The 24,517-nt window shown below is 37.1% G+C and overlaps 1 protein-coding gene across 3 annotated transcripts in view; it reads right to left on the reverse strand.

Moving 5' to 3' along the window:
• Positions 1-24,517, reverse strand: part of sws (patatin like phospholipase domain containing sws) — a 469,178-nt gene that overhangs the window by 176,646 nt on the left and 268,015 nt on the right. For all 3 annotated transcript variants that reach the window (XM_090369181.1, XM_090369180.1, XM_090369179.1), the window contains 2 exons: positions 12,090-12,272; positions 11,462-11,580 (listed from right to left, as the gene is read on the reverse strand). In XM_090369181.1, the coding sequence (XP_090225307.1) occupies positions 11,462-11,580; positions 12,090-12,272 (302 nt within the window). The remainder of the gene's footprint in view (positions 1-11,461; positions 11,581-12,089; positions 12,273-24,517) is intronic.

Raw genomic sequence — 24,517 nt, forward strand, 5'->3', positions numbered from 1 at the left:
ATTTAAGCTATCAATTTCTACAACGACAGATGGAAGTTTGTCCCAGCAATCAACCACACAAGCTGGATAAAGGCAAACTTCCACACATCTATCCTGCAACTGTCCTTCCTCAATTTGAATTTATGCCTTCTCAGGCAATTATTCTGAGCAAGAGGAAGAATCCCATCAGCACTGAGCATACTCAAACCATTCAAGGCTTTATACACCTCAATCAGATCACCTCACAGGTGCCTAGTCTCCAGACACTGTAATTTGCAAATCTTAAGCCTTTCTTTGTAACAGCAACCCTTTGTTCCATTCACTAATCTTGTAGCCCTTCTCTGCACTCGCTCCAGCAGCACTACATCCTTCCTAAAATGAGGCCTCCACACCTGTATACAGTACTCATGGTGTAGCCTTACCATTGCCTTATACAAGGGGATAATCATCTCCAACCCTGCTAGAAAAAAATTCCTGTATATCACTGACAAGACACCATGAGCTACTCTTGCAGACCATTTGCACAATTACCCCCAGATCCTTTTCATTCTCTATCACTGTTAGCGGTAGAGAATTGGTTAGTGTAGTACCACTACACTACCATTGTTAGTGTAGTACCACACAGTTGATGTGTTACTCTGAGGTTACTACTTCCTATATGCAGTACTTTACATTTGCCAATGTTAAATTTCAGTTGCCACCTCTCAGCCCATCTGCTCAACATTTCTAGATCCTGTTGCAGCAGCATACTGTCATTAGTGTCATTAACAATCCTGCCAACCTTTGTATTGTCTGCAAACTTGGACATTAAGTCTGATATACCATCATCAATATCATTTATAAATAGAGAAAACAACAATGGACCCAACACTGAACCCTGGGGGACTCCACTAATAACATTAGTCCACAAAGAGCAGTATCCATTGATTACCACTCTGTCTTCTCCCACTCAACTATCCCTTTATCCAAAGCAGCAATTTGCCTCCAATGCCACACTGTTTCAATTTGTGCAGCAGTATCAAAAGCCTTTCTAAGATCCAAATGTATGGTATCAAAGTTATTCCCTGCATCCAGTTCCTTTGTGACCACATCATAGTATCCAATCAAATTGGTCAGACAAGACTTCCCCTTAACAAAACCATGCTGTGTCCGAGCTATAACTGAAGTCTTGTCTAGATGATCCTGCAGTGCTTCTTTAACCAGAGCCTTCATTAATTTCCCTGGTAAAGAAGTTAAACTAACAGGTCTATAATTACTTGTGTCGTTCTTTGATCCTCCTTTGTGAATTGGGGTCACATTTGCACATCTCCAGTCCATGTGTACCTCCCCTGAGTCCAAGGAAGTTCTCATAATTATGGCTAAGAGTTTTCATAATTCCTTTGCTGCCTCCTTTAATATAACTGAATTGATCCTATCCACCCCTGGTGCCTTTCTTATGTTTATCTTCAACAATTTCTCCTCCACTTTGCTCTCAGTTATTACAAAATCATCTAGCTCACTGCCAGGGTTTAATTCACTTCGGGCATTCCCCTCCCTGAATAACTCCTCATGTGTGAATGTAGACGCAAAATACTCATTTAGATTGTTAGCTACCTGAGCAGGATCATCAACAGTTGAACCATTGATATCCAGCAACTGGATAGGTAACTATCCAGTTGACTTTTGAATTTCTTCAAACTATCAGCCTCAACTACCCATGGAAGGCAACTTGTTTCAGTAAGCAATGACTCACTGGCTAAAAGAAAATTTCCTACAGCCTAATCTAAGGTCTCTAAGGTGTCTGGTTGCCAAGCTCTGTAAGCACACAAAAAAATTTTTTTTTTTTTTTTTTTTTTTTTTAGGTCCTAGCCACTGAAATCTTAGGAAATTAGGTGGCAGGACCTGCTAGAGTGAACTAAAGACTATCAGGTACCTGGTCTGCCTCCACAGGGCGTAAGTGGGGCAATGTTGGGCCTCAGAAGAGGTCCAGCAGCTAAATGGCCAGAGGAACAACGCGGAGATGGGGAAAACCCCTGGTGCCGTTAGACACTGAAAACACTTACTTACTATAAATGAACCTGATCACTCTTTTCCAATCTCACCATGCAAGCTGCCCATTTTGGGAACCTTTCAAGAAGCTCATCTTTTTCAGATGAGCTCTCTGTACTTGGACACAGTATTCCAAATGTGGTCTCACAACTGCCTTATATGATGGGATTACGATCTCCTGATCTCTAAAAGATATTGTTAAAAAAATTATTGGTAGAACACCATGAGCTTTTCTGGCTGCTTGTTTACACTCTTCAGAAAACTTTGCTGCCTGTATCATAACTCTCAGATCCTTTTCTTCCTCTACCGTTTTTAATTCAACCCCACCAGGTGTTATTTTTGGGTTGCTATTCCTCAAGTGTAAGACTTTGCACTTTGCTGCATTAAAACATAGCCACCACTTTTCTGACAATTCTTGAAGGTTGTTCAAGTCTTCCTGAAGGAGTGCTGCTCAAGCATTGATCATTAACAATTATCCCAATCTTTACATTGTCTGCAAATTTTGACACCACACTCTTTATCCCTTCGTTGATGTAATTTATGAAAATCAGAAACAGTGATCCAAGAATCAATCCTTGGGGGGGGGTCACCCCTTTGTTACACCAATATCTGGAGAATATCTATTCAATCTGGAGAATATCTATTTAATCCCAACCCTCTGCCTTCGTTTTTATGTTATTATGGTGAACCATGTTTCTCCTTTACTGAAATCTTCAATCGTATAAAAAACAAATTTTCAGAATCTTCTCTTCATTTTTTTTAAGCTTCAAACTTGTTACTCCACACAAATCGTGTTAGTTGCAATTTGTGCGTTTCATTAAAAAATTCTTATGCATGCTATTGAAATTTATAAAGAAAAGAGAAGATTATCTTGGAAACAAATGCCTCTTGAAGCATTTCTGAAGAAGACTACTCCTTGTGCAACAAATCAACAAGTGCCGGACCAATAATAAGTGATCAACGAGTATGCATTTAGTCAATGATGATGGTGAAGAATAAACATTCTTTAACATTTGTAAGTCATAAATAATTTCTCTATTATTATAATTTGCTTAATTTTACAGGCTACATTTTTATTTCTTTGGATAAATCAATCATTTTAAATGATTGATTTATCATTAGTTAGCTAATTGGAACTAATTAGCTAACTAATTTCATTGTTGAGAACGTAACCCTTATTTTTAACATTGTCTATGGGAAACAAATTCCCGCTTTACGAGCGCACGTGCTAGAAACGAATTAACTCGTAAAGTCATGAACTACCTGTGTAATTATATATTAGTTTAAATTTTGAAAAACTTGATTCTCCTGTTACAACAGTCTAATGTGCCCCTAACATGCTTGGCACCTGTGTGCAATGCACGCATGCACTCACACACTGGCCCTTCTCAATACACTCTCTGGCCGCTTCCCTCAAAATTACTGGGTATATGCCATCAACTCCAAGAGCCTTACTTGAAAAAGCCTATAAAAGTTCATAGCAATTATAATCACCATCCTCCCATTACTGTGGTGAAAAGGCCCATTTGAATCCTGATAATAACACAAGGAACTTTTATCATTAATGGGATTCAAAAAGGCCTTTACAATCCGATTATGGGAGGACACTTGTGTTACCCATGAGGATCAAGAGGTATATTCAGCAAAATCTGCAGTTAAGGAAAGAACTTTTAGGTCAAATCATGGATATTATTTATATAAGAGAAATACTAAAAGGATTCAAAATACAAATATAAATAAATAAATAAATTTTCTGTTTATACTTCAGGACAACCAAATGGTCAGAGGAGTTTACAAGATAGACAGAATACAAGAAACAGCACCATATTCAGCAGTCACGGGCTTGAACCTCGGTCACTCAAGGCACGTGTACTTATGCACCCGCACGCCTGACCACTAGGCTACAGCAGCCATCACAAAACCTGTTTGGAAACATGTAAAGCTGTGCAGATAGAACATGGGTAAATATTTTTAACAGAATTAACATAACTAAAAAGTGACATCTTGATGGCATTTATCTCAAAATTATTATAATTATGCTAAAACAAAAAACTGTTTTCAGGTAAAAGAAACTAAAAGCAAATTAAAGCTTAAACAGCAATACAAAACAAAGGTCTCTTGTTATAAATGATGAGCCCAATTTATAGCTTCTCTACCAAGCTGGAGCTATTCAATTTTCCACTGAGTCCTTTCTGGAAAGAAGCAAAGTAACATGTTGTTGTTGTTGCTCTGGAGGTTTAATGGCACATCAGCTGCTAAGGCTATAATGTGCCTATTCACTTATTATATTAAGACATGAGTTTTCTCTAAATCAAAAGAAAATCAGAAATAACTGAAAAGCCCAGTTTGCCTGAGAAAGTCAAAAAATTCAGAAATATTTGCCTTATCACCAATCAGGTTTTCAAGAGTAATTGGTTTATGTAGATTAACCAGTGAGATCAAGGATGAAGTTCTCGCTTGTTTATAATAGGGGCAGCCAATAAGAATATGTTTTACAGTCAAATTGTTAGAACAATGTGTACATTGTGGTGGATCATCTCCTCTCAGTAAATGAAGGTGGGTCAGATGTGTATGTCCTATTCTTGCCCTTGAGAGGACTACTTCTTCTCGTCTCGATGTACGGACACTGGAGCGCCAAATTTTCGGGTCTTGTTTAAACTGAAAGAGTTTATTATTAGTCTGGGAGTGCCACAGGGCTGTCCATTGTGATAGGCAAGCAGCATGAATGGTTAGTGCATAATCTGATGCTGGAACAGGGATGTTGGTTACATCTAAGGTAGTTGGATTTTTTGCAGCTTTATCGGCCAGTTCATTTCCTAAAATACCGGAATGTGCTGGAATCCAGCAAAAAGTGACCTGTTGATTGGGTTCTTTAATTTGCAGTAATAAGCTTCTGATTTCATCTAGAACAGGGTGAACTTTATCTGAGGAATTACATAACGACATGATTGAGCTGAGGGAATCAGTGTAAATGACAGATTTTAAGGAAGAGTTAAAATGAAGATTTTCTAAAGCTAGTTTTATTGCGTATAATTCAGCAGAAAATATACTAAATTCTGACGGAAGGGAAGCTGATACAATTGTATTTGGAAACACTGCAGCTGCTCCAACATTTGAATTAGATTTAGAGCCATCTGTATAAATTGGAGAGAAATCAGAATATCTTTCAATGTGAACTGCGTGAATTTGGTTGATATTTGCTGCTTGCAAGGAATTCTTTCTCCATTGACAGAGGTAAGTGTCACAGATTGGAAGAGGAGGAGGAGTCCATGGAGGTTGAGTATAAGTTGCTACCTGCTTTACGGAATGGATGGAAATATTCCAAACTTGCACAAGTTCAAGAAGGCGAAGACCAGCTGGTTTTACTATGCTAGGTTTGTTTCTGTATAGGGTTTCTAACGGTGGGTTAAAAAGGTATGACCGAATGGGATGAGAAGCACAGCTTTGTATCTTGACAGCATATTTGAGTAACAGTGTTTTCCTGCGTAAAGTTAGTGGGGGCTCATGAGCATCAATGTAGAGACTATGTGCTGGCGACGTTCTGAATGCACCAGTTGCAATTCTCAAAGCACTGTGCTGAATGGGATCAAGCCAGCGTAATGCACTCTTTCTGGCAGAATCATAGATTGGAGCACCGTAATCGAGACGAGATCTGATTAATGCCCTGTATAACCGAAGAAGTGTGGTACGATCTGCACCCCATGTTTGGGCAGATAAAGCTCTGAGTATGTTTAACTTTTTTAGACATGAAGTCCGTACATTTTTAATATGATCTAGGAAATTTAACTTATTGTCAAGGGTTAATCCTAGAAATCGGATGTTGCTGGTGACCGGGACAAAGATGTTAGAAATTTGAAGTTCAGGATCTGGATGAAGTTTGCGTTGTCTACAGAAATGGATGGCAACTGTTTTCTGTTGTGAGAGCCGATAGCCGTTGAGGCTCGCCCATTGTTGAATTTTATTAAGTGATATCTGAAGCTGTCTTTCAATAGACCTCATGTTTTGAGAATGACAAGAGATGGAAAGGTCATCTGCATAAAGGTAAGTCTCAACTGTATTTGGAAGCTGCTTAGTAATACAATCTATTCTCAGGGCAAAAAGTGTGGCACTCAGTACTGATCCCTGTGGAACACCTTCTTCCTGGATGAAAGTTGGGGAAAGGGCATGTTGATATCGAACTTGAAATGTTCTTGTATGTAGAAAGTTCTGAATGAATATAGGAAGATTGCCTCGTAGTCCGAGAAGGTAAAGATCACTAAGTATACCATACCGCCAGGTGGTATCAAAAGCCTTCTCTATGTCTATTGAAACCATTACTAGATGTTCATGTTTGACAAAAGCATTACGGATGGCAAATTCGGCCTTGACCATAAGATCTAAGCATGATCTGTTTTGGCGAAAGCCATATTGACAATGGCTCATTAGATGTTCCGACTCAATGATCCAGACGAGTCTTCTGTGGATAATTTTCTCAAGGATTTTACTGAGGCAGCTTGAGAGAGATATGGGTCTATAGCTATTTGGGTTTGATGGATCTTTTCCAGGCTTCAGGAATGCCAAAATTGTAGAGTGATGCCAAGATGCTGGATAAACATTTTCTAAAAATATGCGATTGTAAAAGACCAGGAGGCAGCGCAGAGCTTTGTCATCAAGATGTTGTAGCATGACATAATAAATTCCATCTGGTCCAGCAGCACCATTGCGAGCTGTTCTAATGACATGTAAAAGTTCAGAATATTGCAGAGGTTTGTTATATGGGAGAGGACGGGTAGTTTGAAAATGAATAGCATGCTTTTCTTTAGTGATTTTAATTCTTTGGAAAGAGGTAGTATAGGCTGACGTTGCTGAGATTTCTGCAAAAGTATTGGCTAAAGCATTAGCTATATCTACAGGATTAGAGAGATCTTTTCCATTCCAGGAGAGGATTGGAGAAGGTATGGTAGGAAACTTACCAGACAGCTGTCTAATTTTTTTCCATATTATTTTGGGATCGGTATTTCTGTGAAAAGTGGATGCAAAACGGGTCCAGGATTCTTTCTTTGCCTGTTTTTGTATGAAGCGTGCTTTTGCCCTTAATTTCTTATAATTAATGAGATTGACTGTGCTCGGACATTTCCGAAACAAATTCCAGGCTTTATTTTTTGCTCTCTTTGCTGTGGTGCATTTGTCATTCCACCAGTAATTATAATGCTTTCGGCCCGGCGGATTTGATATTGGTATTGTGTCTTTAGCCACATTTAGAAGATGCGACGTGATGTAATCTGTCACATCATCAATGTGCTGGAGGCGGATTTTTTCCTCATCGAGGTCAATTGATGATTGAAATTTTGCCCAGTCTGCTCGGACAAATTTCCACTTTCTGCAGGGTTGAATTGAAGGAGTCTTTGCTTTTAGAAAGTTGCATACTATTGGGAAGTGGTCACTGCCCATGGGATCGTTTATTACATACCACTCTATGGCTGGGACTAGTACTGGTGAACAAATTGAGAGATCTATTGCTGAGGTGTGTCCTGTTGGAAGCTGTACGTGTGTCGGTGCACCTGTATTGAGTATAGTGAGATTTAGTGCATCCAAAAAACTTTCAATTAGTCGGCCTCGTCTATCCAATTTAGGAGAGCCTCATAATGGGTGGTGCCCGTTAAAGTCCCCTAATATACAGAGAGGTGGAGGTACCTGTATAAAGAGGTCTTCAAGATCTTTTAAAGAGTTAGTACAGTTTGGCGGTAGGTATATTGAGACTAGTGTTATTGCACTATGGAGAATTATACGAACAGCAACAGCTTCTATATTAGTTTGGAGTGGGATATGTTTAGTTGGGATCTTTGAATTTACTAAGATTGCCACACCACCATGGGCAGCGCTAGCGGTATTTCGATCTCTTCGATAAATGCAATAGTTCTTTATCGAAGGAGAAATTTGTGTGGTTAGGTAAGTTTCCTGTAAACAAAAGGCAACCGGAGAATATTGATTAATTAGGTATTGAATATCGTCTGTGTTTGAACGAAAGCCTCTGCAATTCCATTGTAAGATGCTGTGGTTCATTTTGGTTTAGATGAGGACGATTCATCTGACTGTTTTTTGTTTGAGGAGGATTTTTTTCGGTCTCTTTTCGGGAAGGTAGGGCGACCGGTATCCATAGTATCGTTTGCGTGAAGTTCTAGTATTGGTTCTTCATGATCTGGGTTTACATCTACTTCCATACTACCAGTGGATGATTCAGGTTTATTGTTGTGTTTAGTAGTTTTCAGTTTTTCTTTGTCATGCGGGACTGTCCGAGTCTCAACTGGGATACTGATTGGAGTGTTGGTCGATTCAGTGGTTTTAATTTGATGTGTGTCTTTGACAGGGCTTGATAATGTGTTTTTAACCCAGTTAGATAGAGATGTGCAGGGAGGTATGGATACATCTGTTTGAGCTGCTGTTGAATTAAAGCTTCGAGTGTGAGCTGCATATGAACGACTGGGCATGGTCGACATAACCTGTCTGCGTGCCTCAGGGTACGTGACTTTGTGCTCTATTTTATATTTTTGGATTTTCTTCCCCGTTTTCCACATTTCACAAGATTTGGAAAAGGCTGGGTGACTTTCTTTGCAGTTTGGACAAATGGGACTTGAGGCTGAACAGTCTGTTTGTGTATGCTCCTTGGAACCACAAATTGGACAAATGGCATCACCTCTACATGCTTGTTGCGAATGTCCATATTTTTGGCATTTAAAGCAACGTAGAGGATTAGGTATGTAAGGCCGTATTCGGCAGTTTAAATAGCCAGCTTTTACTGAGGATGGCAAATCTGGGGTGCTGAATGTTAAAATTATGGATCGGGTTGGAACAAGATTTCCATCTTTTTTGGTTTTTATACGTTTTGCACTAATTACTTTTTGATTGCCCAGTTCCTGTACTAGTTCCTCTTCAGATACTGTAATCAGGTCCCACTCTGTGATGACACCTTTTGACGAGTTTAACGTATTGTGGGGAGTTACAGATACGGGTAGCCCAGCAAAGGTTGTTGTTTTAAGCAGCCATTCTGAATGTTTTGAGGAAGCTGTTTCGATTAGTAGGTCTCCGGACTGCAGACGTTTAACCATTTTCGGCGTACCAGCAATGGATTCCAAAAATCTTTGGATGACAAATGGTGACAATTTGCCAACAGGCTGGTTGGAGAGCGAATGTATTACAAGGAAGTTTGGCATCTCATTGCTCTGCACTTCTCTTCGGAGCCTTTTTGGTTGGTTTAGGTCATCATCATTTGGTATGTCTGGCCTTGAATTTGAAGGCTCTAGTGGTGGATAGTCATTTATATCCATCGTTACTCCTTTTCGCCCTGGAGGATAACTTTTCCCCCAGGTTACCGGCCCCGCCACGGGGAGGCAGGAGCAGTGCCGCTCGGAGGCCAAGCGGTTGAAGTGTTAGTTAATTAGTAAAAATATAAATTGAGGAAAATGTAAAGAAAGGTGTATTTCCTTCCTGTGTTCTACTTGTTACTTTTCAAGTATAGAACTGTTTTTTAAAGTAAAACTGTTTATAGAAATGTGAACGTAAAATATAATTTCAATCACTTATCAAGAGCACTTTATAAATCGCAAGAATATAGCTTGGCCTCGAAATACGCTTGGCACCCGGGGCCAAGTAACATGTGACTGGGATCCAAATCTCCAGGTTCATTTTCTGCCTACACCAAAGCTCATGACAATTATAAAGCAGTTATTAATCAGTTCAAATTAGATTTTGAAAAGGCTAAGATGAGAAAACTTGCTTCTTGTCCAGAAGATAGTTGAGCATTCCAGTCTCTAGTCAAAGCTATTTGGCTGCAACTTTTGCCCACCTGCATCCTCTCTGTTAAAAGGTCACTTCTGTTAAAATCTGAGATAAACTAAAGATTAGCTGACCTACTAACATCCTACTTTTCTTCTCACCCTTGTATTGATGACCTTGGTAAACAACTTCCTGCTATTCTCAATGCATGCCACTCAATGCCTCCTGTGGGCTTCCATCAAAAGGATTTCAGAAGAATTAAGAATTAAGATGGCAAAAAAAGCTCCAGGTTCTCGTGGCATTTTTCCATTTGTTTTCAAAACCTTGAGCAGTGTAAACAAGCGGACAAGGAAGCCCATTGTGTTCTATCAGTGATTTATCAAACAACATCCGGTAGTGACGGGGAGGTCATAATCCCATGTATAAGATGTAAGACCACATATGGAATGCTGTGTCCAAGCATTCAGATGAAGTCTCCATATTTGGACACCACATATGGAATGCTGTGTCCAAGTATGGAAACTTCATCTGAAAAAAAAAAGATAATGAACTTCTTTAAAGAGTCCAAAATAGGCAAATCACATGGTTAAATCAGCAAAAGGGCAGCAAGGAAAGACTTCGATTATACAGGATATGAGCTTTCACTGTTATAAAGAATTCCAGAACTGGGATCCATAAATTCAAATTACAGTGGATCGATTTTAGGGAAAGTGATTTTAGGTAGTTCTTAGCAAATAGATTTTAGTGGAACAAGTTGCCTCGACAGGTATCTAAGGCTGACAGTTTAAAGAAATTCAAAGGTCAACTGAATAGTTCAATGCACAAGGAGGGAAGTGCTTAATTTACATTTTCTTATCCACTTTTTTTTTTGGCTGTTGTAGTAAATGCATGTAGCTTCCTTGCCCAAATGGGTAATGCTAAACTGCAGGGAAGCCACTGTTCAAGGAAGATCTGAAAATTATAATTATAATATCCCAAGTATTCAAATAGCCCAGTGTCCAGATTGCTGGGGTCCAAAATATTTCTGAAAAAAAAAAAAAAAAAACTGCAACAAGCAACCATTATGAAGAACTCGTAAAATACAGACAGAAAAAAAAACAACTTGTCACCTGCATAATTTTTCAATTAACAATAATGTAATCCCTCCTTTAGCACGAATCACTTTATAAATTCTCATTGTTAGGGATTCAACTAGACCCCATAAATTTTATATTAAGTTATTTTCAAAACAACTGAGCCCACAATTCCTTCTGGTTATGTGAATGTTGTTTTCACTTTCAAGATAGTCCTTTTTATGTTATCCATAGGATTTAAATCTGGTGACTCAGCTGGCCAATTTAAATGCCAACTACTCCAAAACATCAGTGACCCACCACAAACTTGAAATCCCTTGCACACAGTTTGGATGAAACTCTTCATTGCTTTTCCTGTGAATTCTGTATCTGACACTATACATGTACACTATATGTACATTACAATATAGGCAAAATTTGGGTTTGTCAGACCACATCACAACTTTCCAATCATCAACCATCCATTTTTATGCCTTTTAGCCCAGATTGATGGGTTTCTTTATGTGCAACTATTAACACTGTCTTTTTTTTTCTTATGTATGTTAACAGCTATATTTAAATTATTTCAGTCTAATATAATGAATCATCAAGCTTATATAAACAAAATTCATCTAATCATTAAATCTTACCTAGCACCGCCACCACCAAGCACAAGTCCAATGGATGTACCAGTAAGAAAACGAGCTAATCGGGAAAAATCTGAGTGAATATTAGGAGGATTCTCAAACATCCGTTTATACATTTCCATCTGAAAGTATAATCAAATAATTTCACCTAAGTATATTAATCCAAAGAAGAAGAAATTACTGATGATAAATTGCATTCTGAGATTTAAAACAGGTTTTCTCCCTTTTAAATTCAAATGTTGCTTTTAAATTTATCTTTTTTTTAAGTTCTACAAACATACTCCACTGCAATTTTAGTTTTGCCTTTTAATTTTAAAATGATATAACCACAAAAAACTAAGATTATATTATACTAGATCACTAATTCTCACTGAAATTAATAACTTTAGAAGTTTGAATAGGAAATATTTTGGAAAAAATTATCAAATCCAAAATTGGATAATTGATCAATTTTTAATTGATTTTATCTTTCTATATAATGAATATCAAAAATTAATGTAAATTCGAATTACAATAAAAAACAACTTTAATAACACTTAATTTCATGACAGAAAAAATTCTGTCATGAAATTCTCAATAAAGTTACTTCACACTGTACAGTTGGTAAGACTAATATGACATGTGCACTCACTATTTTTGATGGAGATTTTCTAGTAAACATACGTTTATGGCACAGGATATGGTGATGAGATGAACACCATGATCGAATATTAAGCCACTGAACTGTATCACGAGGTTTCATACCATTTTCTTTATGAAGTAATACAAGTTCCTTCTGAGTCCTAACAGCCAAATTGTCAAGCTGCCGTTCCACCTAGAGATATTTGATAATATGTTATCTATCAGAATAAATAACATATGCTTTATTGATAATTTGAAAAATTATACAATTAAGAATTAAAACCAGAAAATACACTAATGAATGTATTGAAATGTAAGTGTCACTATCCCAGAAAGCAATGTTTCAACATCATAAAACTTGTTTCTCATGTTGGCACAGTCTCCAATGATAATTTTTCTTTTCTTTGTTTTTAAACTTCATATCAATTATTTTTTAAAAAATAAAAAAGAATGGAATTACCTCCATTCTATTGGCAAGTGCAATAGAATTCTGCATTGTATACATATATGAGTAAATTATTTTTTTGGGCTGGGTCTATAGATCTTTGAACAAAATGCTGGTGAAATAAAAATATTTTTTCTTTTTTGTTGTGAAAAATATTTTTTCTTTTTTGTTGTGAACCTTTAGGTTCACAACATCCGAAACTGCACACTATCAAAACCTCCAAAAAATAACATTACAGGTAACCCTCATATAACACGGTAGTTTGGTTCCTACAAAATCTCGTGTACTGTGAAACAGTGTTATACGGGACTAAGAACCAGTACAAAAAGGGGGTTTACATTCCAAAAGCTAACGAAAATATGCTTTTTTTTTTATAACTATCGGAAACTTAATTTTTATAGTAGTAATAACTTAATATTTTACCTTTATTTTTATAATAGTAGGTAGTAACTTATATAGTAATAACTGAACAAATGTCTTACCTTACAAACTGTAATACTTATGTGAGATAATCTACGTTCATTTAATTTTCTTCCTCTTCATTGCTGCTCAGCACAATTGCTTCTGCAGCATCTACATTTCATGTACCTTCTGCTCTCTTTAAAAGTCACAATCTGCACACTTCAAAGTCAATTTTTTATGGTCTCAAACAAGCACAGGTTCAATAGCACAGAACCTAACCCTGGGATCTACCAAAAAAATACAGTGGACCCCTACTTTAAACGAAATGTGAAAATCTGAAGATTTTCCAGTTAGCAAAATAAATCTTACATACATAGCTTAATTAATACTTACTCACACTAATTGATATTTCTGCTCACTAACTTTTTTTTTTTTTTTTTGTCGGTTGTAAAATTTAAAACAGTAAAAATGATAAGCAATTAATAACAAAGAACCTGGCACCATAACAAACATGACACTGAGTAATGAGGTTCTGAAAATTTATTTGTTTTTTATATGATTGAATATTTCATGGAAGGGGAAACACACTTCACCATAATAATGTGAAAATCCACAGAATTCCAGCTATCGTTACTATTGCAAATGCAATAAGATCGAGTTTACTACCCATTTAATAATTAGATTGCACGAACAGAAAGGCCCAATAAAACAGAAAGTGAAAATTGTTTTTATTGTTTTATGATCACATTCAATAAAATGTGCTTTTGAAAAATATCACTAAGGCAATAACTAGCTAGTCAACATCAGGGATTCACAAAAAGGAATGCAAACATTGAAAATTACATTCTAACATAATACTGTAGAAGGTTTTCCCAGCTCAAAAACACTGTGTTATGCGAGATTTCCAGCAATTCTCAAACCATGTTAGAGCAAAACCTTGTAGAAGTACTGTGTTGTGTGAGGATTGCCACAATTTATCAATCGTGTTAGGGAGAAACCATGTTGTAGAAGTACTGTGTTATATGGTGGTTGCCTGTACTTGCCAATGTAAATATTACAGCTGGCTTTCCCCATTCCTCCTTTTAATACTCTCACTATTAGTTGTCCAACACACACACACATAGAAAACAGTGTACATTCATGAAATTCTCAGTAACTCATGACACAGTAAACCGAAAAATTTATAACAATTAACTTGATTCATGACAGTTTCAGTTAAATTTATATGGGGGCATTTGATGTAATGCTTTGTGATAAAGCATTAATTTCTATTTAAATTTCTTACAAAATAAAGTAAAAACAATAAATAACAAATAAGATAAGCATAGCAATTAACAAGTTTCATAAGCTGCTCCATCTTTTCTTTTTTTAAAGAAAAATCGTGACACATGTTTATGATATTACTAGGTATAGTAATATCATAAGTAATATCAGTAATATCATAGTACAGTCAGTCCTCGTATAACACGTGTTTACACTACACGAATTCGATCATACACGATTTATAAATAGGGGAACGATATCTTCTATAACACGAACTGAATTCGCTTATGCACGATTCGCCTTTGTGTTTACAAGAAATGGCAGTCGAACGCGGAATCACCCCAACTGAATGCAACAAGATAGGAATGAAGAGGAGATTCTGAAAATGTATTTATGTGTTTTATATCAGTGAAGGGGAAACACATTTCACCATAATAACGTAAAATTCCAGCTATCGGTATTATCGTGAATGCAATTAGATCGAGTTTACTACCAATTTATAACAGATTCCACTAGCAGAAACGCAACTGGAAATTGTTTTTATTGTTTTATGGTAGTAACCCCTAGAAATGTGCTTTAGTAAAATGTGACGTGTTAAGTGTATCTCAGCCTTTACGGTTTTGTTTATTCAGTTGCTACACGCGCGCAGCTTTGTTTATGTGTATCAAGCGTGCCTCCTTGTTTTGTAATTGTGCTTTATTCCCTAAAAATGAGTAAAATACTTAAAAGGTGTGAAAAGGAAGCGTCCTGGTGAAGACACTGCAGATTCAGAGAGAAAAAGAAAAGCAATATCGATAAACAGAGGCGGACTGGATCCAAAATTCTTACCCGGGAAAATTTGTAGTGTCCTCACACTAGCGTTTATGGCCAAAATCACACCGGCCTCTGGCCCACTGGGATTTCCCCGGTAAGGCTTATGGCCAGTCCGCCACTGTCGATAGCGAAAAAATATGAAACTGTGAAACGCTTTGAGCGAAATGAAAGACCCTGTGATATTGCATGTGCTACAGACCTAAATGAGGCAATGCGGAGAATTACAAAGAATGCAGAGAAAATAAAAACAACTTTCATAGCAGGAACAACTCAAAGGGTAATTAAAATCCATTAGATTAAGACAAAGAATTGGAAGAGTGGAAAGGCTGTCATCTTTTTCCATAGAAAATCGAACAAAAAACAAGTTTGCTTACGATAGAAGTAAAAGCATTAGCAATATTTTATTTCGTAATAGTCGTAATAAAATACATATTTTATTTGTAAAAAATACGTATTTTTTATTATTTATTATATTATAATAAAATATAATATAATAATAATAAAAAATATTACAATATTATTTTTTATTACGTATTTTAATCGTTATAAAATACGTAAGTATTTTATTACGATTATTTATTGTGCTTGGTAATGTTTTGGTTACCAATGTGTGTTCAATCTTGGGTGGTCGGCACCTAACCCTATTTTTCCCATAGGGCCTGTTTATATTGCACGATTTTGCATTTCACGAGGGTTTCTAGGAACACAACTATCGTGCTATACGCGGACTGACTGTAGTATCAAGATTAGGACTAAGTGTCACATACACCAATCACCAGACATTGGATTATATGCACTACAATTTTTACATTCATTAAAATTATTTGAAAAAATATTTCTTGTATTAAAACACGTTAAAGTAATAAAACCAGTAATAAAAAATTTTAGCATTTTTTTAAAAGGTTTTCCCTTACAAACTCACACCTGGAATAATTTTTGTTACAATAATATATTTCTCAAAGTGATCCAGTGGCACTTATCGTCCAAGGTGATTTATATAAAGAGAATAGACTTTCTAATTCTACAGAAGTGAGTGGGCTGTATTTAAAAATGAGCTTTTGAAGCCTCTACTTGAAACAGAAGTTCATTTCCTTTCCCATTTATGAATTCATCTATTTTCCTTAAAGTGTGAGAACCTGAGTTCTTTTCTAAAACATTATTGTATTTTCTTCTTATTTCTTCTTCTATACTACAGACAGTTGAAATTTGCAATTCAACTTTTTCCATCTCTCAAATTGCACTGCTTAAAGAAAGTCCCCACATTTCAAGTTTGGTTATACAACTAGGTAACCAGCTGAAATGAGTCGAGATGAACAATAAATGTTTTCTAGCCATAGAATCAGAAAGAACTGCCTTAACAGTACCAATAGCTGCTGAATGTGTACTACCCAAGGAATCAACAAATTCTTTTATAAAATCAAAATTTTTACATAAAACAATGCTGCTTGTAACCATATTCCCCATTTTAATCTTTAAACAGCAACAAGTTTAAATAGCAACTAGCGAGAACAGGATCAGGTGGGAGAGAAAGCATAGGTGGCATATTTCTGTAAGCTGCTATTCTTGAAGGTGCTTTTGACAAAATCTTTTTAATACTACAAATAAGTTTAACTTTATCAAAATTCTCCCAAATTGCCTCTGCCAACCTATGTAAGCCATGGGCTAAGCAAGTAACATGGCAAGTATCAGATATGGAAAGAAAACTTGTAATGCAGAAGTGGATTTTCCCATATAAGAAGCAGCATCACTAACAAAAATTCAGATTTTTTGCTATAGGTCAATTCTGACCATAACTGCAAAGGATCCTTGCTATTGTAGAGTAATTCATTTTTTTGAGGGCTTACAAGCAAGTAAATGCAGACATGATGGTTCCGCATCTAATTTTTCATATAAAATGTGGAATATAGTGACCACAAATGTCTGTCATTTCATCAACACATCCATAGTTTTCTCTAATATCTTGACGAATTTCACAAAAATGTTGCCATAAATAGCGTTAAAGTAATTCTAAAAGTAGATTCATCTGGAATATTTGGATTTATACAATATTTCAATAATCAAAAATTGCTTGAAGACTTGAGTGTTTAACTTACTGAAAGGGATACTGCTGCTTACCAGGCCGAGACAAATCCTTTGGAAAATCACTTTTCTCTTCTTTTGAATTACATGGCTTGGTTACAAGTGACTGCACTGAAAATTTTTGTTTGTCCTTTTCTTGGTCATAACATACATTGCTGTTTTTACATGTTGGTTGATCTGGAATGGAACATTCCAGATCATGTATGGAACATTCTTTTCATCAACACATAACACAATAATGCCATCCATAGTAAAATCCTTCCATGACTGGCAGAAATCCATGATGCTAAGAGGTTTTCTAATAGATTAACTCTTTGCATGTTTACCAAAAACGTTTTATTTGATGTAGTTGATAGCATAAGAACGAATAGCAAAATAGCATTAAAACTATGGGCTATTTATGTGTTTCTATTTTTTTAATTTTTTTTCTCTTCCCTTTCACTTGTTAGCACTATTTAATCAATTTGCATATTACCCTCTATTTCCAGGACCCTTTTCCCATGGAATTACCAGTTGTTTTCTATCTCTGAAAACTGCTGGGCAACACTCATCAGTGGCCCTTTTATCCGACATTTTTGACACATCACCATTGTCCTCCCACAACTCTAGAACTCTGATAGTGCAGTAGGGGTTTTTGCATCTTTACATTATGATCTGGAATTGCTCTTTCATCTTCATATATTTCAGCTTATTATAGGTATAAATATTAAAAATATATATACATATTAGATACAATTCTTCACTTCACAATTGTATCTAATTGTGAAGTGAAGAATAAAAAAAAATCTTTCAAACAATCTGTATGACTGTAGATATTTATTTAACTTGTGGGAGTGCACAGGCAATTAACCTTGAACATTAAACAAACACCGACTTCAAATCTTCATAGCAAAGTCAGTTCTCACAGTGGTTTTCATGCAAATGTAAAAAACGTTATACAAATGGTGGTGTGGCATCTGACAGGTGCTCACATTTAATTATTCTGCAAAAACCACAAGGAAATAACTTTGGACCTACTGCAGTAAAAGTTTGACTATATCTAGGAAGCTAAAAATAATTTCCGATTTTTTTATCATTAATCAAATGGTAACGCAGGAGTATTATTATCGTAAGGCATCTTTCAGGTGCTATGCCAACATTGCCATATAAAACAGTGTAATGAATTAAAATTGTAAGCTTCAACCACTTTAAATTATAATTTTTATGTATATTCAGTTGTAAGCAGTTCCACTACATTGCTTATCAATTTGTATATTCCTTCATTTGTTCATTTTTTATTCAAATATCTATAATCACTACTTTGCTCCAAAGAAATGAAATTTACATAATTTAAGTTCAATTAACACTACCTGAACCTGTTCTTTGTTGTGGGAGATGTTTCTGTGTTTGTCAAAATCATCTTCACTTCATTTTATTTTATCAAGAGAGAATATGCAGTGCTGTCTTCTGATGCAAAGACAGATTTTAGAAGCAATAATTAATTTAGCATTAGTAGAGGCATATGATGCAAGAAAGAAAACTTATGCAGCATCAGCCAAAAAAACAAAAAAACTTCCACTTCACCCCTCCGTTCGTTCGAAATACCTGTCCAGCTGAGCCTTAAATTTATTTAGGCTATCATCTTCCACAACAAGGGATGGAAGTCTGTTCCACCAACCAACCAACCACCCGCTGGCTAAAGACAAATTTCTGCACATCTATCCTACATCTGTCTTTCTTCAATTTGCAACCCATTCACTAATCTCTGTTCCATTCACTAATCTTGTTGCCCTTCTCTGTACTCGTTCCAGCAGTGCTACATCCTTCTTGAAATGAGGCCTCCAGACCTGTATACAGTACTCAAGGTGAGGCCTAACCATTGCCTTATACAAGGGAATAATCACCTTCTTATTCCAGCTAGAAAAATTCCTGTATATCATTGACAAGACACCATGAGCTACTCTTGCCGCCCATCTGCACTGCTCAGATAACTTCATATTTGCCTGCACAATTACCCCCAGGTCCTTTTCATTCTCTACCACTGTCAGTGTAGTACCACAGAGTTGATACGTTGCTCTGGGGTTGCTGTTTACCATATGTAGTACTTTACATTTGTCAACATTAAACTTCATTTGCCACCTCTCAGCCCATCTGCTCAAACTGTCCAGATCCTGTTGCCGCAGCATAGCATCAGTAGTATCCTTAACAACCCTGCCAACCTCTGTATCATCTTCAATATTATTTATAAATACAGAAAACAATAATGGACCCAACACTGAACCCCGAGGGACTCCACTAATAACATTAGTCCACAATGAGCAGCATCCATTGATTAACACTCTGTCTTCTCCCCCCTCAGCCATCATTTTATCCATAGCAGCAATTTGCCTCCAATGCCACACTGCTCCAATTTGTGCAGCAGTCTTCCATGTGCAACAGTATCAAAAGCCTTTCTAAGATCCAAGTATATAATATCAAAGTTATTCCCTGCATCCAGCTCTTTTGTGACTGCATCATAGTATCCAATCAAATTGGTCAGGCAAGACTTCCCCTTAACAAAACCATGCTGTGTACGAGCAATAACTGAAGTCCTGTCTAGATGATCCTGCAGTGCTTCTTTAACCAGTGCCTCCATTAATTTTTCAGGAACAGAAGTTAAACTAACAGGGCTATAATTACTTGTGACGCCCTTTGATATTACTTGTGAATTGGGGTCACATTTGCACATCTCCAGTCCATGCATACCTCCCCTGAGTCCAAGGAAGCTCTCATCATTATGACTAAGGATTCGCTTACTTCCTTTGCTGCCTCCTTTAATATAACTGGATAGATCCCATCCACCCCAGGTACCTTTCTTATGTTTATCTTCAACAATTTCTCTTCCACTTTACTCTCAGTTATTACAAGATTATCTAGCTTACTGCCAGAGTTGAATACACCTCTGGCATTCCCCTCGCTGAATAGCTCCTCATGTGCGAATGTTGATGCAAAATATTCATTTAGTTTGTTAGCTACCTGAGCAGGATCATCAACAGTTGAACCATCGATATCAAGTGGACCAATCTGATTCATCCCCTTCTTTCTAGAGTTTACATAAGTAAAGAACTCTTTGCTGTTTTTCTTTGCATCTTTTGCCAAAGATTTCTCATAATCTGCCTTTGCCTGCCTAACCTCCTTTGTGACTTGGTTACAGACCAGTTTATATAACAAAGGGGTACTCTTACGAAGAAAGGCTTAAGTTTTGCAAATTACAGTGTCTGGAGACTAGGCACCAGCGAGGTGATCTGATAGAGGTGTATAAAGCCTTGAATGGTTTACGCATGCTCAATGCTGATGGGATTCTTCCTCTAGCTCAGAAAAATCACCTTAGAGGGCATAAATTCAAATTGAGGAAAGACAGATGTAGGATAGACGTGCGGAAATTTGCCTTTAGCCAGCGGGTGGTTGGTTGGTGGAACAGACTGCCATCCCTTGTGGTGGAGGTTGATAGCCTAAATAAGTTTAAGGCTCAGCTGGACAGGTATTTTGAATGAACAGAGGGGTGAAGTGGAAGTGGGTTTTTTTTTTTTTTTTTTTTTTGCTGATGCTGCATAAGCTTGCTTTCTTGCATCAAATGCCTCTACTAATGCTAAAATGCTAATATCTACAATAGGGTTCTGTGTCACCTGTTAATTTATATGTATCTCATGGATTTTTCTTCTCTGCCATGTGTCTCATTAGTTCATCTGACATCCATTTAGGCCTGAATCTTGAACAATATTTCTTAGTTGGTATGTAAAGCCTAGTAGCTTCCAAGATAAGTTCTTTGAATGCTTCCCATTTTGAATTTGCTGTTTGTAACATCATAGGTTGGTCCCACTGTATAGAATTTAAATACTGTCTCAGACCATCGTAGTCACCTTTACAAAAGCAATAACCCTTCCCTTTACCCCTGATGGTAGTTACCTCTTTGAGTAAATCCCACTTCAGCACATTGTGATCACTTCCACCTAGTGGTTCCTTTATGTGCAGATTCTTAATGCATGAAGAATCACTACTGATAATCAAATCAAGAGTATTACTCCCTCTATTTGCCTCCCAAACATGCTGATGTAGAAAACAATCATCCAATAAATCCACAAAAGCCTTGCTAATGTGTGAGTGACCAACCCACAAATTCCAGTCAATATCTAGGAAATTAAAATCCCCCGTTATAAAACTCTCTGATTTACTGGCCCACTCTATTTCCCTGTACAGTTTCTTATTATACTCAGAGTCATTAGGCCTATAGCACACTCCTACTCTCAATTTTGATCTCCCAATGCTTATGTCACACCAAACTGACTCGACACTGCACTGTCCTGTCCAGTGATGTCGACTGGCTTCACTTCCTTGGATTTTATGTGTTTCTTAACTAATAGCATAACCCCTCTTCCCTTCCTATCCTTTCTGTACACATTGTAATCTCCAAATTCCAGTTCTGCATTCCTTATATCTGTGTGACACCACATCTCTGATATCCCAACAATTTTTTGATGTTTTGTCAAGCCTTTGATGTTTTGAGCAATACCTCAAATTCATCAAATTTATTTACCAAACTTCTAGTATTGGTGTGCACACAAGTATACATGCACCTGTTCCTATTCTTAGCTACCCTAACACAACCTATGTGTTTACTTGTACCGCAATGACTCCCAGCAGTCTCTGAAATATCCCACATCTTGTTTTCCAGGCTTCTGCTCATTCCAATAGAAGCAGTGCAAGAATCACTTTCACCTCTGCCAGTGGCTACTGTTAATCTATTAGTCCTTGTATCCCCCCAAGCTAGCAGTTTTCCGACCCACCTAACACTGCCATGATAGCATCAGCAAATATTCTTGCGCCCTTTCTATTTAGGTGTATCACATACCTGTAGAAGTAGTCTCTCCTGTTAATAAGTACAGACCGGGTGGAAAAATATTCTACCCCTTGAGCCTTGCACAATCTTTCCAGGGACGAATTGATCGACAAGGCTCTCATCATATACCTCATCATTTTATGAGCAATAATTTAACAACCATTATTATATATGAGTTAACATTAGTTTTTTTTTTTTTTTTTTGGTAGTTGTTGGCACATAGGCTTCTGTGGCCATAATGCACCTCCCAAGGTTTTGCAGTACATTGATCCATGCCCGAGGCGGGAATCGAACCCGCGACCTTTGGGTTGCCAGGCAGGCACTTTACCCACCCGGCTAACATTACAGTTGGGTACTTAGAAAAGAGTGATGAATTTTATATAAAATGCATCAATCTCATGCTGTGAAGCAAGTCACCAAGAATTGCTATTCTCCCATACTTGCACTTCTTATAAATAAACAAGACATTAATGGAAGAAGTATACTGCTATTTATTTGAAATATCATTCCATTTGTGGATTTATTGGATGATAGTTTTCTAAATCAGTATGTTCGGGAGGCCACTAGAGGAAGTAATACTCTTGATCTGATTATCAGTAGTGATTCTTCATGCATTAAGAATCTGCAGATAAAGGAACCACTAGGTGGCAGTGATCACAGTGTGCTGAAGTGGGATTTACTCAAAGAGGAAACTATTATTAGGAGTAAAGGGAAGGGTTTTTGTTTTCGCAAAGATAACTACGGTGGTCTGAGACAGTATTTAAATTCTATACGGTGGGACCAACAGCAAATTCAGAATGGGAAAAATTCAAAGAATTAATCTTGGAAGCTACCAGGTTTTTCATACCAACTAAGAAATATTGTTCAAGGTTTAGGCCTAAATGGATGTCAGATAAACTAATGAGAAATGGGGCAGAGAAGAAAAATGCAAGGAATACATATAAATTAACAGGTGTCACAGAGGACTGACCGATATAAGCTAGTCTATAACCAAGTCACAAAGGAGGTTAGGCAGGCAAAGGCAGATTACAAGAAATCTTTGGCAAAAGATGAAAAGAAAAACAGCAAAGAATTCTTTACTTATGTAAACTCTAGGAGGAAGGGGATGAATCAGATTGGTTCAATTGTTGATGATCCTCCTCAGGTGGCTAACAAACTAAATGAGTATTTTGCATCTACATTCACACATGAGGAGTTATTCAGGGAGGGGAATGTTGAACTAAACTCGGGCAGCAATCTAGATGATTTTGTAATAACTGAGAGTAAAGTGGAGAAGAAATTGTTGAAGATAAACATAAGAAACTCACTGGGGTGGATGGGATCTATCCAGTTGTATTAAAGGAGGCAGCAAAAGCAGTAAGTAAATCCTTAGCCATATAATTATGAGAGCTTCCTTGGACTCGGGGGAGGTACCCATGGATTAGAGATGTGCAAATGTAACCCCAATTCACAAAGGAGGATCAAAGGGCAACAGAAATAATTACAGACCTGTTAGTTTAACTTCTGTTCCAGAGAATTTAATGGAGGTACTGGTTAAAGAAGCATGGTAGGATTATTTAGACAAGACTTTAGTTATAGCTCAGACACAACATGGGTTTGTTAAAGGAAGTCTTGTCTGACCAATATGACTGAATACTATGACATGGTCACCAAGGAACTGGACGCAAAGAATAGTTTTGATATTATGTATTTGGATCTTAGAATGGCTTTTGATACTGTTGCACATGGAAGACTGCTGCAGAAATTGGAGCAACATGGCATCAGAGGCAAATTGCTTCTATGGATAAAGTGATGGTTGAGTGGGAGAAGACAGAGTGGTAATCAATGGACAATGCTCTTCATGGACTAATGTTATTAGTGGAGTCCCCCAGGATTCAGTGTTGGGTCCATTGTTGTTTTCTGTATTTATTAATGATTGCAGACAATACAAAGGTCAGCAGGGTTGTTAATGACATGAATGACAGTAAACTGCTGCAACAGGATCTAGAAAGGTTGAGCAGATGGACTGAGAAGTGGCTACTAAAGTTTAAAATTGACAAATGTAAAGTACTGCATATGGGAAGCAGTAACTCCAGAGTAATGCATATCAACTGTGTGGTACTACACTGACAGTAGTAAGAATGAAAAGGACCTGGGGGTAATTGTGCAGGCAGATATGAAGTTTTCTGAGCAGTGCAGACAGTCTGCAAGAGTAGCTCATGGTGTCTTGTCAATGATATACAGGAATTTTTCTATCAGGGATAAGGAGGTGGTTATCCCCTTGTATAAAGCAATGGTCAGGCTTGAATACTGTATACAGGTCTGAAGGCCTCATTTTAAGAAGGATGTAGAGCTGCTGGAATGCGTACAGAGAAGGACAACATGATTAGTGAATGAAACAAAGGATTGCTCTTATGAAGGAAAGGGTTGCTCTTATGAAGGAAAGGCCTAAATGATGCAAATTACAGTGTCTGGAGACTTTGTAATTTGCAAGGTGATCTGATTGAGGTGTATAAAGCCTTGAATGGTTTGAGCATGCTTAATGCTGATGGGAATCTTCCTCTTGCTCAGAATAATCGCCTGAGAGGGCATAAATTCATAT

This window comes from Mastigoproctus giganteus, chromosome 3, assembly GCF_048544385.1.
Source record: "Mastigoproctus giganteus isolate SK-2022 chromosome 3, ASM4854438v1, whole genome shotgun sequence".
Classification (NCBI taxonomy): Eukaryota; Metazoa; Arthropoda; class Arachnida; order Uropygi; family Thelyphonidae; genus Mastigoproctus; species Mastigoproctus giganteus.